Source organism: Pleurodeles waltl, chromosome 7 (genome assembly GCF_031143425.1).
Source record: "Pleurodeles waltl isolate 20211129_DDA chromosome 7, aPleWal1.hap1.20221129, whole genome shotgun sequence".
Classification (NCBI taxonomy): Eukaryota; Metazoa; Chordata; class Amphibia; order Caudata; family Salamandridae; genus Pleurodeles; species Pleurodeles waltl.
Window position 1 is genome coordinate 7661886 of NC_090446.1, and position 16618 is coordinate 7678503.

The window sequence follows — 16618 nt, forward strand, 5'->3', positions numbered from 1 at the left end:
CTCTGCTAAGCTACCATTTTCTATCAGCCTAAGCTGCTAGACACCCCTATACACTAATAAGGGATACCTGGGCCTGGTGCAAGGTGTAAGTACCCCTTGGTACTCACTACAAGCCAGTCCAGCCTCCTACAGATGCTGAATGGGAGGGGATATTGGTTCAAACCCCACGAGTCTCTAGGAATGCCCGATTTAAGCTCATCAATAAGTACATGCTGCATAGAGCATACCTGACCCCAGGCAGAATTAAGAGGCACTTCGGTCTCCCAGAGGCAAGTTGTCCTAGATGCAGAGACGAGGATGCAGAATTTCTCCACATGTTTTGGTCCTGTCCAAATATACAGGATTTCTGGAGATCGACTCTGCGCAGAGTGTCGTGCTGCCAGCGACTTCCGCCGCCGCACCCTTGCAAGCAGGACAGTGATGACGGCACACCCAGGCTGCCACCATCCTCGTCGCCAGTGTTGTGTCCACCTCAGTGCATACACCCATGCAGGCCGTAAGTGCAGCGCTGCAGACATCACAGTCAGCCAGTTTGCTGCTATGCCAGGAGTGCACTTGAGCAGCCTCCTAGCCCTTTGGCTACCCCTCCAACCACGCCCTGCCCTCAGGGAGAGAGGCGCAATACATTGTATTGTAGAGGCGGGAACAATGTACAACCTGACACACTTCACAGTCCTGACATAGAATTAAAACTTTCCTTCTTGATAGCTAGGAAATTTGATGTAGGTGGACAAACTTTAAGGTTTTTTAAGATTTTAGTATACACAATCACTTCTGGTGACATCATGGAAGGCATAAGTTATGTGATCACTTCCTCTGACGTCATACATGCTACTGCCTAACTTCCTGGTTAAGCTTGTAAAGCAAACAGCTTTCAAACTGGCGATGCGCATGCGCGAAAAAGCAGTGTCTCCCAAGAGTCAGCGGTTCACAGGCTCGTCAGACCATCTGAGCCTTAACTTGCTAGTGCGCATGCGTAGCACAGAGGCACTAACTAGCGAAGAGTAAGGCGCTGTTTCATAAGGCGCAAGCGTAGAAAATATATACTACCAAGAAGCCGAGCTGACGTTCTTGCACGACGCATGCTTCCTAGTGCGGTGACTCTCTCCTGCGCATGCTCTTTTCGCAGTGACCCCCTCATGCTCCCAGTGCAGTGACTCTCCCCTGCGCATGCGCAGTGAGTGCCGACGGGCCCCGAGAAGGTGCTGTGGCTGAGCCGGGTCTCCAGCTCTCTGACCTGTTAAAGACCCATCGGAGGAGGCCTGCGCCCCGCTGCTCCCTGTGCTGCCCCTGGAGGTGCTGCGAGGCGCGATGGAAACCAGGACTGGGCAGGATTCCAGCAAGGCAAGTCACCGGTCCATGCAGCCCTGGTGCCCCTGCCTGGAGGGTCCCTTACCCTCTGCTTACCTTCCCCACACTCCGTCCTTTGCATCACCCATAGATACTCAGATCTCAGGAATTATGCGATCGTGCGGCCGCAGAGATGTTCACATAGTTACAGATTTGCCGCATTTGCCACATAATCCATCATCTGCCGCATAATCTGCAGAGTTATATTTGTGTTGCTATATGTGGGTGCCAGGCTGGTACTAATGAGGTGCAGCAATGCCAGACAATGTTAACAAGTTTGAGATTGACAAAATAAGGAAGTAACACTGTCAGAAAATGCTCTGCTGCATAATGCCGCATAATTTTGGGTTTCTTGCCACATAATTTACTCAACTCTTCTGCATAATTCCAGTGTCCCTGCATATATTCACTCCTGTTCCTTTCCCTATCTGTTTACCGACTACCCGATCCTTCACTTTACTTCCCCACGCTCACCCTTTAGTTCAAAGGAGGTGTCCAACGCAAAAACAAAATCAGTATTTGCTCGACCTCATCTCCTGCCTGATTTAAACACAGGCTTCTGCTCACCATCTTCGATTCTTTGTTTTTGCCCTTCCTCGCATTGGTTTATTTCCATTTATAACATGAATTGTGATACACTTTGACTTACCTTGCCCACGTCAGTAGATCCACACAGCCAGGTTCCCATCAGCTGCCTGCACAGCTCACAGAAGAGGCGTGAGGGGCCTCAGTGTGCTACTCAGCTGCTGGGGTTTTGCTGTGGCAGACTTTGATGTCCCCATCCCCGCCCCTTCAGTGTAGACCAAAAAAGGGGCGAGGGGGCGATAAATAATGTGACCCTGCCAGTGTTTTCCGACCTTGACCCCCTCCTGGCCCACAACTGCACAGAGAGGAAGACCCCTGCAGTGCTGGGGCTGCTTTACACACTTTCACTTGATTTTATGTCTTTTGTTTAGTTTGCTGCCTTAGAGTATCACAAATGTGGATTCACTTAAGAACATGAACAAGCGTTTACAATATTCAGAAGCATCCAAGAGTGGCGCTTTGCTGCTCATGTGTCCATCAATGAACAGATGTTTTTAATGCCTGTGGAATAGACTTAAACCTGCGCCACTGTGCCAGCAAGAGTAGAATTACAAAACTTGTTGGGTACCTGTGTGCTACACTACACTATTCAGGGCAGTTGGGCACGAAAATGACCCCAAAGGAATGGTAGCAATCAAGGGCAGAACTCATCCAGCTGCAGGGTTTTAAATATTTTCTCACTCCTTCATCAAAAGGTGGTTGCCTAAGAGAGAGGGGGTGCAATGGGTCCCGCAGAGGAGGCGGACCAGTGGTCTGAGCCTCAGACTGCCAATAGAGATAAGAGAAAGCATCATCTATACATGGGTTAGTTTTAATTAATTGTTGTAAACCCAGCATTTTCTTTTAAAAAAAATTCAGTTTATTGTATGGCTGACTCTAAACCATTTTGGGAATGGTTGTAACTGCTGACTATTAGAAACTGGACCCCAGACTGGAGAGCCAATTCAAAGAGCCACGGCCACCATGAGCGTGAGTGCAAAGGAGAGACACAAAAGGAAAAATAAGTTTGCTCGCAGTCAGACATATCGGCAAACGTACAATTATCCATGTAACAGGGTCGATGGCCAAGGCAGTAACAAAACTGCCCTAAGGAGGGACAAAGGTAAAGCATTTACCAATGATAGCAAAGGATTTCTGAAAGGCAAGCCCATGTAAAAGTGATAGTGATGGGTGTTTAGTGGGCGTGGTTAAAAGCCCACAGATAGATTACAACACATCAGAGTGCTTAAGCACTCGACCTAAACATGTATCTTCCTGTTCAAAAGCTTGCCCCCTTTGTCATCTCCACTGCATTGTGAATCTCATGGTGAATTATTATAACGTTCAAGTTTTAAAAGTATCCTTCTGAATCATGATCACATCTGAGTTTATGTTGCTGATTAATGTCTGATCTGAATTGTTCTGTTCCAGGCGCCACTTACATTCTGTGATGTCGCTGCCGGTTTCTCTGACGAGGAGTGGACGCTCTTGCAGCGCTGGCAGAAGGAGCTGTACCACAGTGTGATGAAGGAAATCCAACAAGCCTTCACCTCTCTTGGTGAGGACACACTGCCAATCTCTGTTTTATAGTAGAGGATGTTTAATCCCACCAGCATGTGTCTGTTTCAAAACTCTGAAAAGTATATTTGACATTTGTAGCTTGAAATGAGATACGTGTAAAACTGTCTAGTGCTCAGTCATTATATTATACAATGTATTCTCTTGATTTGTTTTGACATAAAAACTATGTTTCAGTGTAGAAATCAGGAAAATCAAACTGCCTCCCATTTTACTCTAAGCTTTGATTTCAAAAATTTTAGTGAACACTGTTTTTATTGTCTATGTAGAATGTCTGGGGTTTTGGTATCTCACAAACCCCCTAACCAATTCACACATTTCCTAAAGTGCAGATCCACCTACAAACACAAGTCGGAGGGGGGTATGCCCCACAATGAGGGGGAAAATCATGTACATTTTGGGTCTTGTGTTAAGATATTCTACAAAGTGGGGGAGGATGACTGTCTGTGCTAGAAAGAATGGTGAATAAAATGAGAAGGGGCCTCCAACCCACTTTACAGAAACCAAGTGTTTTATTAAATAAAGCACTAACCCAACTTTTCTGTGGAAAAAATAATGCTATACCCCTGTACAGGACCATATATTCCTAACTTGTAAAGTAACTATGTGCTGCTCGAATCAGTGATCACAGCGCAGAGGAAATCACAACTTTTCATTCAGCACAGCCCCCTCATTTCAAAGGTGAAACATAATCTTTCCCTTAGCATCCCTCATCTGAGCTTCCCCTGAGCAGAAAGTCCCATGGCACATTTCCCCTCAGTACTGAGGAGGGACACAAAACCTCTCATGGTCCTTGTTGGAAATGGCCCTTTTTGCAGGGTTATGCCAAAACTTTTCACCTACTTCCTCCTGTTTTTCTGATTTGTTTTTGCTGGTTTATTGTCTCTGTACACTTTACCGCTGATGATCAGTGCTAAAGTGCGAGTGCTCTGTATGTCAATTGTATTGGTGATTGGTTTATCCATGATTGGTATAGTTGATTTACTAATAAGTCCCTAGTAAAGTGCACTAGAGGTGCCCAGGGCCTGTAAATCAAATGCTACTAGTGGCCTGCAGCAGTGGTTGTGCCACCCACACGAGTAGCCCTGTGAACATGTCTCAGACCTGCCACTGCAGTGTCTGTGTGGGCAGTTTAAACTGCCAATTCAACCTGGCAAGTGTACCCATTTGCCAGGCCCAAACCTTCCCTTTTACTATATGTAAGGCAGCCCAAAGGTAGGCCCTAGGTAGCCCCAAGAGCAGTGTGCAGTGTATGTTAAATGTGGGACATGTACTGATGTGTTTTACGTGTTCTAACAGCGAAATACTGCCAAATTCGGTTTTCACTGTTGCAAGGCCTATCTCTCGCATAGGTTGACATGGGGGCTGCCTTTAATTATCCTTAAAGTGCAGTTTCCCTTTGAGAGCTGTAGTGCTTTTCTCTTATCTAGTTTCTAAGCACTAACATAACACAACAGAAATGCACTTCTGAGGTCAAAGAAGACTTTTATTGTTGTTAATTCTTCCCCAACCACAATATTTATGAATGACGAATTAGTAGCTTTCAAGTCCGCGTTAATCAAACAAAATATATCAGTTTGCAATATACACAGCAGGTTATATTTATAAGATATTGAATGCAAAGCAAAACAAATACTTCACCGTGTGGGAACTATCTACAGCTTCATCTTTCTAAGGTCTGCAAGCTGATGACCCCTGTCAGCCGCGAGAAAGAGAGATTCATCTACCCACACGGGATTGCTGGCAGCCTGCGCCAAGCTCCAGCACGAGGTCCGGCAGATTCGAATCTGACTCTCTGCAGCCTGTTACATTCGTTACAAAGGTGTGCCCCCTCCTCTCAGACCTGGGAAACTGAGCAAGCCTTTTGGAGACTGGCCAGGTCTCCAAGACTACTCCTGTTCCCAAGCTCAAGCGAAGAAAAAACAACACCCATGTACTCTCTCTTATCATGTCTAGTCTACTGTGAGAAAAACATCTTGGTTCTCTGGTGCAAAAACACAGCTTGGAAAAATACAGCTTGGATTCTCAACTGCAATGTCTAACTCCACGTTAAAGGCAATGGGCAGCTAACCTAAATATCAAATGCAATGTCATGTTAAAGGCAATAGGCAGCTAACCTAAATATCAAAAGCAATGTCTAGTGTCATGTCAAAGCCAATAGGCAGCTGAGCTGAATACAAAATGCAATGTATAATATCATGTCAAAGCCAATAGGCAGCGGAGCTGAATATAAAATGCAATGTATAATATCATGTCAAAGCCAATAGGCAGCGGAGCTGAATACAAAATGTAATATATAATATCATGTCAAAGCCAATAGGCAGCTGAGCTGAGTACAAAATACAATATATAATATCATGTCAAAGCCAATAGGCAGAATATCTAATAGCATGTCAAAGTCAATAGGCAGCTAAACTGAATACATCATGTCAAAGCCAATAGGAATGCAATGTCAAAGCCAATAGGCGGCTAGACTGGATACAGCATGTCAAAGCCAATAGGCAGAATACAGAAGGTAATGACTAATGCAATGTCAAAGCCCATAGGCGGCTAAACTGAATACAGAAAGTAATGGCTAATGCCATGTCAAAGCCAATAGGCAGCTAAACTGAACAAAACATACCATGTGCTACTGGTGAACATTGAGCAACTAATATGCGCAGTGGTGAAACACAAAGTCATTGGGCAAAACAAACTTTATCAAATGGCAGTACATTCCGCCCTTTGACCAATGAATTTTTGTTTCACATATCTCTTGTTTCAAACAAAAACAAAAATTTGAATGATCAAAGCAATCCCTGTAAAGCAATAGAAGTGGATTAACACATTGATTTCATAACCTTTCACATCAGATACATCTACATAGAAAAGACTGAGCATTTTTTTTTCTCTGAATGAGTCTCTAATTCAACAGTGTTAGCAATTTGATGTGGCATGAGTTCTACTCATGTAAAGAGGCACGGTCCACCTGAAAGGTTTGCTGGAAGATAAGCAAAAGTCAGAGTTCCATACGAGAAGGGAAAAAAAAAAAAAAAAAAAACACAGCTTAGTTCCCGTGGAAGAATGCAATCAAACAAGTTGAACTTGAACTGAAGGCGCAGTTTGCGCAAAATGGATCCATGGTGCTGGCACTTTACTCAGCCAGGTTCAGGTTGGGGGTTCGGTCCCTTCCCCGACCCCACACGCACACACCGGAAGGGGGACCACACAGCACACTCAGGGACAGTGGCGAAACGTGGTAGGATCTGCAAAAGAAACAAGTATGACTTTTCTTGCAAATAACATTTTTCATTTAAACTGCACCCTTCCTCTTTCTTTCCCTGTTTTATAATCAGCAGGACGTTTTTGAGGCCCTTTGTTATATTCACTGCAGGTTCTGGAGGATCACTTGGGGCTTCAGCCCACACATCAGTACTGAGGTTTTTATCTGCTGCGCCACAGCTTCCCTTTTCTTGCACTGTCAGAAGGGCTGGGGCAGACTCATTCTTTACCAAACCTCCATTCACTGCATTTTTGCCAATTTGGGCCATTCTGTCTCCAATTTGTCTGAATGAATCAGATTCTTTTCTAGGTATCAGCATAATTTCGATTTTTCCTTGGTAGTTTGCAGCAATCACTCTCCCTAAAACCTGATCACTTTGCCATTCCTGTCCTGGTAACTTTCCTCTCCCCAACTGCTCTGTGACTGCTTGCATGACAGATTGCTTTTGTGCGTGCTGCACAGTTTTTATCAAATCTAGGGAAATGTGCATCTCTCTCATCTCTGCCCACCTGTAAGTGGCTTTTTCTCTCAGCTGTTCACATTTCTGGGGAACCCACTTAGCCATCCCCACTAAGGCAGAATTCTGGGTGAACACTTCTCTCTCTGAATTTTTCTCATTAACATCTGCAAGGTAATTGAACCAGTTAGGTGCTAAAACATTAGCAATAAACCAAAAATCAGCATAAAAATGACACATCTCACGTAGCTCTTGCTTTAAAATCTGACACACATTATACAACTCCATTCCTTCTCCTGTGCCAGAAAACAACATTTCAGTCAATGAATCATTAGTAAAACAAACATGCTTTTTATCTTCAGTAGACACGAATTCAAATGGTGCACACAATTTCATTGGTAATTCTTTTACCTGTGGTACTCTAGCCCTGTCTTGCAAGTACCAGATCCATTGTATGATTCTAGCTAGGGGCACTATTTTCTTTCCTTGTTCATGATTTACATGTACATAAGTATTTCCTTCTTGCACTGCGCAGAAACCTAAAGTCTGCATTATTTCATTTGCCAAATCACAAGCGCGCAGCTGCATATAATTTTTCACAGTGACCATATATAAAAGTGTTAGGATTTCTCTCAAATGAGGGCTATTCTTTTTCCAAAAATCAAACAAGCTAATGAAAGTCGGCTCTTTCTCTAAAATCTTTGGTTTTACTTGTGCATTTTGCAACGGTAACTCGTAAATCACATTCTGGTCTCTCTCGTCCGTGTTATCAGTTAAGGAATGCATTTTGGCTGCCAAAAACCCTGGCTCACACGAAAACTCAGTGCAGCTCGGAGCTGTCTTAACCCCCTCATTACTGGAATGGGACAAGAAAGATTCTTCAAAAACAGCCCTTTTATAACTTTCAGTCGGGCTAATTTGCTCACGTAAATTCCTATTTTCATGTTCCAACTTCCTGCATTTCTCTGTAAGCAGATAAAGGTATCCAGACCTTTCTGTCATCATTACTTCCAAAAGACAAGTTTTCTACATATGTACAACCAAAATTATTTCTCAAAGCAATATCAGGCCTTTTAGATACACATGCATTTTCAGACATGGTCTGCAGTGCTTCTGTAATTCCCCAAACAGAAAACAATTTCTGTAATTCTCCAAACAACAAAAAAACAATTACACTTTTAAAGTGTGCACTTAGAAATCTACCAACTCGTCAACACCCTCTTAATCACCTCTTAATGACCGACCCCACTCCTGGTACCAATTGTAGTGCTTTTCTCTTATCTAGTTTCTAAGCACTAACATAACACAACAGAAATGCACTTCTGAGGTCAAAGAAGACTTTTATTGTTGTTAATTCTTCCCCAACCACAATATTTATGAATGACGAATTAGTAGCTTTCAAGTCCGCGTTAATCAAACAAAATATATCAGTTTGCAATATACACAGCAGGTTATATTTATAAGATATTGAATGCAAAGCAAAACAAATACTTCACCGTGTGGGAACTATCTACAGCTTCATCTTTCTAAGGTCTGCAAGCTGATGACCCCTGTCAGCCGCGAGAAAGAGAGATTCATCTACCCACACGGGATTGCTGGCAGCCTGCGCCAAGCTCCAGCACGAGGTCCGGCAGATTCGAATCTGACTCTCTGCAGCCTGTTACATTCGTTACAAAGGTGTGCCCCCTCCTCTCAGACCTGGGAAACTGAGCAAGCCTTTTGGAGACTGGCCAGGTCTCCAAGACTACTCCTGTTCCCAAGCTCAAGCGAAGAAAAAACAACACCCATGTACTCTCTCTTATCATGTCTAGTCTACTGTGAGAAAAACATCTTGGTTCTCTGGTGCAAAAACACAGCTTGGAAAAATACAGCTTGGATTCTCAACTGCAATGTCTAACTCCACGTTAAAGGCAATGGGCAGCTAACCTAAATATCAAATGCAATGTCATGTTAAAGGCAATAGGCAGCTAACCTAAATATCAAAAGCAATGTCTAGTGTCATGTCAAAGCCAATAGGCAGCTGAGCTGAATACAAAATGCAATGTATAATATCATGTCAAAGCCAATAGGCAGCGGAGCTGAATATAAAATGCAATGTATAATATCATGTCAAAGCCAATAGGCAGCGGAGCTGAATACAAAATGTAATATATAATATCATGTCAAAGCCAATAGGCAGCTGAGCTGAATATCATGTCAAAGCCAATAGGCAGTTAAGCTGAGTACAAAATACAATATATAATATCATGTCAAAGCCAATAGGCAGAATATCTAATAGCATGTCAAAGTCAATAGGCAGCTAAACTGAATACATCATGTCAAAGCCAATAGGAATGCAATGTCAAAGCCAATAGGCGGCTAGACTGGATACAGCATGTCAAAGCCAATAGGCAGAATACAGAAGGTAATGACTAATGCAATGTCAAAGCCCATAGGCGGCTAAACTGAATACAGAAAGTAATGGCTAATGCCATGTCAAAGCCAATAGGCAGCTAAACTGAACAAAACATACCATGTGCTACTGGTGAACATTGAGCAACTAATATGCGCAGTGGTGAAACACAAAGTCATTGGTCAAAACAAACTTTATCAAATGGCAGTACAAGAGCAGATAGAGATGTGGAGTTTGGGATCTCTGAACTCACCATTTCAAGATACATCTTTTGGTAAAGTTGTTTTTTAAATTGTTTTTGCCACTTTTAGAAAGTGGGCATTTTATCTGCTTAAACCATTCTGTGCGTCTACCTGCTTGTGTATTCCATGTCTGGGTCAAACTGACAGTTGGGCTGTTGTGAATTTCCTCTAGACAGTGACACAAAGGGAGCTGGGGTGTAGCATGCGTATCCTGATTGGCTATCTGGGCTAGAGTGGAGGGAGTAGTGGTCACTTACACCTGAAAGGGCTGTGCCTGCCCTCACACAATGCAGTCTCTGACCCCCTGGTGTGTGTCTGGGCCCGGGCCTGAGCAAGGCTGGATCTTGTGAACAACAGAGACTTTCCTTTGAAGTTTGCCTACTTCAAAGGCAGAAAGGGGTATAAATAAGTAGTGGACCCCAAACCCTAGACTTTTAGAATCTTTCTGGATCAAGAGGAACCTCTGCCAAGGAGAAGAGCTGGAGGAGGAGTACTGCCCCTTTGCTGTGTTGCTTTGCTGGGTTGGCCTGCAGTTGCTGCTTCTGCCTGAAAAGAGAGCAAAGGGTGAACTTTGCAGTGTGTCCTGCTTGAGAAAGTTCTAGAAGGGCTTGGAGTAGAGCTTGCCTCCTGATGGAAGGCTCAGGGACACCAAAGACTTCAGTTTCATCTGCCTACAGCACTGGAAACTGTGTGTTTTGTGCTGTTAAAGAAGAAAAACCACTGCGCAGCCACCAATGATGTCACTGGCCTGCACTGTGACCTGCTGACGCCACACTGAGCTGCACTGCCCCACTTCGCACCGTAACCGTGGTCTCACCGAGCCGCTGCTTGCACCGTGCCCTGTGGGCCCCGCACTCCGGCATCGCCTTGCTCATACTGCAGCCCAGGCATCCCCGACGCTGCTGCTCCTGCTGACACAGGCGCCGCTGCCTGCACCGTGGCCTGTGGACTCCGCTTGTGAGGTACACAAAGCACCATCCCGTCCCACAGTCCCAGTCCACCGACGCAGCACCATCGACTCCAGTGTCATCACCAGGCATCCCTGTCTGCACCGCGACCCATGGACGCTGTATGGAGCCTGTTCCACACTGCACCGCCGACTTGGGCCTACAGATGACAGAGCTTCAGCAATGACGATGACGTTGCCTGCACCGTGACCTGGTGACACCGCACATCGCCCCGCCCCACTTCACACCGCAGCCCTGGTCTCACCGACGCCACTGGATGCCATCACCAAGCCGCTGCCTGCACTGTGACCTGTGGGCACCTCACGTCGCATCGTCCCGCTTCGCACTGCAGCACCGACGCCATCCATGCCAGCGCTCCTGACTTCATCAGCCCGGAGTTCAATCTGCAGCACGTGTGACTTCAAGGGCCCGACGACCCATGCACCGACCTCCAGAATTGACACCTGTAACGCTGCTATCCGAATCTCATCGCAAAGATCACGGCGCCCTGCATTTCCAAGGTACAGTTTGCGGGTCTTCCCGACACCGTAGCTGGCCCGCGATGCCGCGACCGGCCTGAACATTTGGATTTGTTGTTCACGACACCGTGATAGCCCCAGGTGGAGCTATCAACTTCAAGGAACTCTATTTTTAATTAATTCTTGCAACATTTACATCTTTATTACTGTATGTTGGATTTTTCTCGTTTTGGCCTTGTTTTATATAGATAAATATTGGCTATTTTTGTAAAACTGGTGTGGTGTCCTTTTGTAGTGTTTTCACTGTATTACTGTGTGGTATGTGCAAATGCTTTCCACATTGCTTCTGAGATAAGCCTGACTGCTCGTGCCAAGCTACCAAGAGGGTGAGCAGGGGTTATCTGAGTGGGTATCTCCCTTATCCTGACTAGAGTGAGGGTCCCTACTTGGACAGGGTGCAAACCGACTGCCAACTAGAGATCCCATTTCTAACAGTCCTACAGAAAAATCTCGGACAAGCATAAAAAATATGTTGCATTAAAGGTCCATCAACATAGCTCCCCTCTGAGCAGATGAAAAACACAGCCCTTCCTGAAGAAGCTCCTTTGGCATGGTTTCTTTCAGAGTAACGGTAAAATACATCATTTCCATAGGAGGTCTGGCACAGTCCTTTCTTCCCAACCCTTCCTTACCCCTCCACCCTTAGAGGAGAAACACAGCCTCTTTCATAGGAGGCGCTTAAGCACAGTTATCCCTCGGAAACGTGGCAAAGAAAACATATTTCATAGAGCTGTAGTGGTGCATTCAGAATGCTAAGGTAATTGTGCATCCTGGAATTACCAGTCCTGTGGTGTTGATAAACCCAGGTGCAGATTACTTCATCGGGATTTCAGTGGAACTCAGACTATCGCCATGTGTTGAGTTCACCTGTTTAATTTGACTTTTTTCTAAACTAACATTATTACTGAACTTTTACAATAACCTGCATTAATTTTTGTTCTGTTTGTTTCTTTATGTGATAGGTCCTCTGATTGCCAACTCTGTTTTTTCATTAAGACCTAATGAACAGGAAGACCAGGACTTCCAGGACATTGAGATTAAGAGCACTATTACCTCAGTCTCAAGTGAGTAGAAGGGGTAAGGGTGACTAATGCTACATCAGAAAAGCAGTAGGTTAATTTTCTATAGTTTCTTTTGTTCTGAACTCATGTGGAAAACGCCAGCTCCTGTGCAGTTACCAACTGTGAAGGACTATGGATTAATACATTTTGGCAATGCTATATACATTACTATTATGATCCTCATTTTGTGTGCCAGTATTTCTTAGGTTCTGATTTGACTCTTCCTCGCCGTCACAGTGGACCTCCATTCTCCTCTCCCGTGTGTGTATTCATGTACGACATAGTTTCTCCAGTTTTCGATTTCAGACTCTGCTAGTTTGAGCTCCATCCTTTCACTGCCATTACAGCATCACTTGCAAGACAGTGTAAAAGCTATAGTAAAATCTCCCCGTTCTCCACACCAGTGCAAGCAGATCTTCTTCACCACATGTTCCCTGCAGTGCCGGATTCTTACCTTGTTTTTCAAGTCTTATGCTTATGATGTTGTCCTTTGGTTCCTACTAAAGTGTGTTGTTCCTCTCCACAGAGCAGGCAGTACCCAGTCACATGAAGGAGGTGACGGAAGGAGCTGTTAGTAGTGTTTTATTGTTCACAGCAGTATCACTTTGAAAACTAGGTGGGGTGTGCAGAGTGCAAGGAACTAGTGATGTAAGGAAATAAGACTACCTTAAGGAGGACTAATTGTTTTATTATCCCCAATAGGCAGATTAAAAATAAAGGTAAGTGAAAACCTTCAAGCATAATGTGACGAACATAGGCAGAGTTTCAAATAGTCCACTGTCCTCCTACGTCATCTAGGCGGGAGGCCTGCGTTGAGGCTCGAGTTGAAGCCATTACTTCACTTGATTGCGGGTGCTTTTAGCTGTGGACCTACGCCCTCTAATTGTGGGCCACCTTCACAGATACCTACCACTTTCAGCGGAGTGACACTCATAAATGCCATGATGAATGCCCCAAACCCCTTGATAGGGTCACAAAATGGGCCGAAACATGTTGACCAGTTTTTTTTTAACTAAGGTTGACAGTTTTCACTCCGCTTTATTTTTAGTCTTCCTATTGGGGCATCTAATATAATAGTTAAGGTTGTTTTATTTCCTTATGTCGCTAGTCCCTTGCTCTCTGCACACCCCACCCACACCTAGCTTTCAAAGAGATGACATTGTGAATAATAAAACACTCCTAAGAGCCCCTTCTGTCACCGCTCTGGTAAGATTGTAATAACTGTCACCAATGAACATGTTTTCATGGGGTAAGGAGAGGCCCGGTGATGAATTATGCCACCTCATTGTGGGTGAGGGTCTTCGTCCTCAGTAAAGAAAACTTCTTTTAGATGAGACATATAGGATCGAGCCTGAACAGTTTTTGTTTTGACCAAGTCCACTTTTAAGTGTTGTGTATATCAGTAAACCCAGACACTGATGAAATGACGCTGCCCCAGGCTTTAAGTAATGTTTGTGTCCCTAGAGGGTCATGAACCTCAGTGGGTCTAGACAGTATTGAGCATCAGTGACCTCAAACAAAAAAGCTAACTTTGTCCGAAATATCAATGAACATCAGTGTAGCCTGAGGTGGCATTAAGCATCAGTGGCCTTATACAGTAATGGTCATAAGGTACCCTAGACGTTCATGAGACTCACTAGCCTGGACAGTAATGAGCCGTAATAGCCAAGCACAGTAAGGAGACTCAACCAGCCCAGGCAATAATGTGACTCAGTGGCCCAAGAAAATAATGTCCATCAAGAACCCTAGGCAGTAATTAATACAAATGGCCCTAGTCAGTAAGTAACAGAGAGGGCTTCAGTCAGTAATTAGCACAAATGGTACCTGTCAGTCATTAACACTGGTGGACCCAGTCAGTACTTACCAGGAATGGTCACGTCAGCAATTAACACCTAAGGTTACATTTGGTTATTAACATCAATGATCTAAGTCAGTAATGAACACAAAGAGTCCCAGTCAGTAATGAATTCAAAGGGTGCTAGTCAGTAATTAGCATCAGTGGTCCCAGTCAGTGATATACACCTGGGTCCCTGTCAGCAAATAACAACAATGATCTAAGTCGTTAATTAACACAGAGAGTCCCAATCAGTAATCAACACCAAGGGTCTAATCACTAATTAGAACCAAGTGCTCTTTCAGTAATTACCGCAAAGATTGCTAGTCAGTGATTAACCACGTGAGTCCCAGTCAGTAATTAATACCACTTGTCCTGTCCACCAATGGTCTGGTCAGTAATGAACTCCCGGGGGGGAGTCAGTAATTAACACCAATGGTTCCTGGAAGTTATTAACACCAAGGATCCCAGTCGGTAATTAACACCAATGGTTCCTGGAAGTAATTAACATCAAGGATTCCAGTCGGTAATTAACAGCAGTGGTTCCCGGAAGTAATTAACATCAAGGGTCCCAGTCGGTAATTAACACCAATGGTTCCTGGAAGTAATTAACATCAAGGATCCCAGTCGGTAATTAACAACATTGGTTCCTGGAAGTAATTAACATCAAGGGTCCAGTCGGTAATTAACAGCAATGGTTCCCGGAAGTAATTAACATCAAGGGTCCCAGTCGGTAATTAACAACATTGGTTCCTAGAAGTAATTGACATCAAGGGTCCCAGTCGGTAATTAACAATATGGTTCCTAGAAGTAATTGACATCAAGGTTCTCAGTCGGTAATTAACACCAATGGATCCTGGAAGTAATTAACATCAAGGATTCCAGTCGGTAATTAACAGCAGTGGTTCCCGGAAGTAATTAACATCAAGTGTCCCAGTCGGTAATTAACAACAGTGGCCCCAGTTAGTAATTCCTGCACACAGAAAGTGTGAGAGGTGAAATAGCCTCGCTTCGGCTTCCTTCCTCTTCTAATACCATTACACACAAGGTAAAACAAGACATCACTGTCCACACTTCTTTCAAGTATGCTAGCATCACTCTTGGAATGACAAAAGAGCCCTCGTCTTCATTTTTGTCGTATGCTTCATTAGCAGACGTAACTTCATCCATAAAATTATTGTCGGAATGGGCTCTACAAAAAAAAAGGTTGGAGTTCTTGCTGATCTGAATCAATTTAATCAGCAGTAGAATGGATTTGTCTAGAGTAGTATAAATAGTAGTTTATTGGTGGTTGCTCTGGCAAGGTTGAAATCTTCAGAAGAGTAGATGGTTGTGGGACACAATTATCTGACCATCCTGTTTTCATAGTCAACATGTTTCAGCCTGTAGAGGTAGCCCCTGTGGGTTAGAAGGGCTTCGTCAGGACTGAACATTTAGTTATGTGCTTTTAGGTGGATGAACGTACACAAAATATACACTTGGTACACACTTGCATCATTCATAGTCATTGGAATTTCCTGTAGAGAAAAATATATGCCACACTATCATCATTATCTTTGAGATTATAATCACATGCAGATATGTGATCTACCTCAAACCATAGTAAAATACTGCACTGCGATGAGAGGATGGGTGTTGGAAATGGCCCTCTCTACAGGGTCACCCCTAAACTCTTTGCCTTCCTCCTACTTTATGCCAGAGTTTTTTGCTTGTTGGCCATAGGACTCTGTGCACTTTACCATTTCTAAACAGTGCTAAAGTGCTAGTCTTCACTCCCTTAAACATGGTTTGATTGGCATATACCTGATTGTAATATTTAATTTACTTTTAAGTGTCCCTTGTAGAGTGGTATACCATATACCCAGTGCCTGTAAATTAAATGCTACCAGTGGGCCTCCAGCACTTATTGTGCCACCCAATTAATTAACACTTCAAAACATTTCATGGACATTTAAAATCCTTTGCTAAGCCTTAAACTCTCCTTTTATTACATATGTCACCCCTAAGGTAGGCCATAGGTAGCCCATAGGGTAGGGTGCCAAGTAATTAAAAGGTAGGACGTGTACTTTTTAGTTTCACATGTCCTAGTAGTGAAAAACTCCCAAATTAGTTTTTTCACTACTAAGAGGCTTACCCATCCCATAGGATAACATTGGGGGTTCCTTATTAAAATTAATAAGTTGTAATTCTTAAAACAGAGATGCTAGAAATATCATGTTTGATATCTATGAACTCATAATGATAAACCCTCTTACATGGTAAAGTCGGATTTATCATTACAAGTTTGAAAATCCCACTTTTAGAAAGATGTCATTTTCTTGCCCTTAGCCCTCTGACTGTAGCCTGCCTTAGGTCACATGACAGGGTGTAACTGACTTTGTGAATTCACCCC

General features: G+C 43.9%; 1 protein-coding gene across 1 annotated transcript in view; it reads left to right on the forward strand.

The window, feature by feature from the left end:
• Positions 1–1187: 1187 nt before the first annotated feature.
• LOC138303526 (zinc finger protein 2-like) overlaps positions 1188–16618 on the forward strand; it is a 48766-nt gene continuing 33335 nt past the window's right edge. Inside the window, exons 1-3 of the mRNA XM_069242734.1 lie at positions 1188–1344; positions 3346–3472; positions 12294–12395. Coding sequence (XP_069098835.1) covers positions 1312–1344; positions 3346–3472; positions 12294–12395 — 262 coding nt within the window. The 5' untranslated portion in view covers positions 1188–1311. The remainder of the gene's footprint in view (positions 1345–3345; positions 3473–12293; positions 12396–16618) is intronic.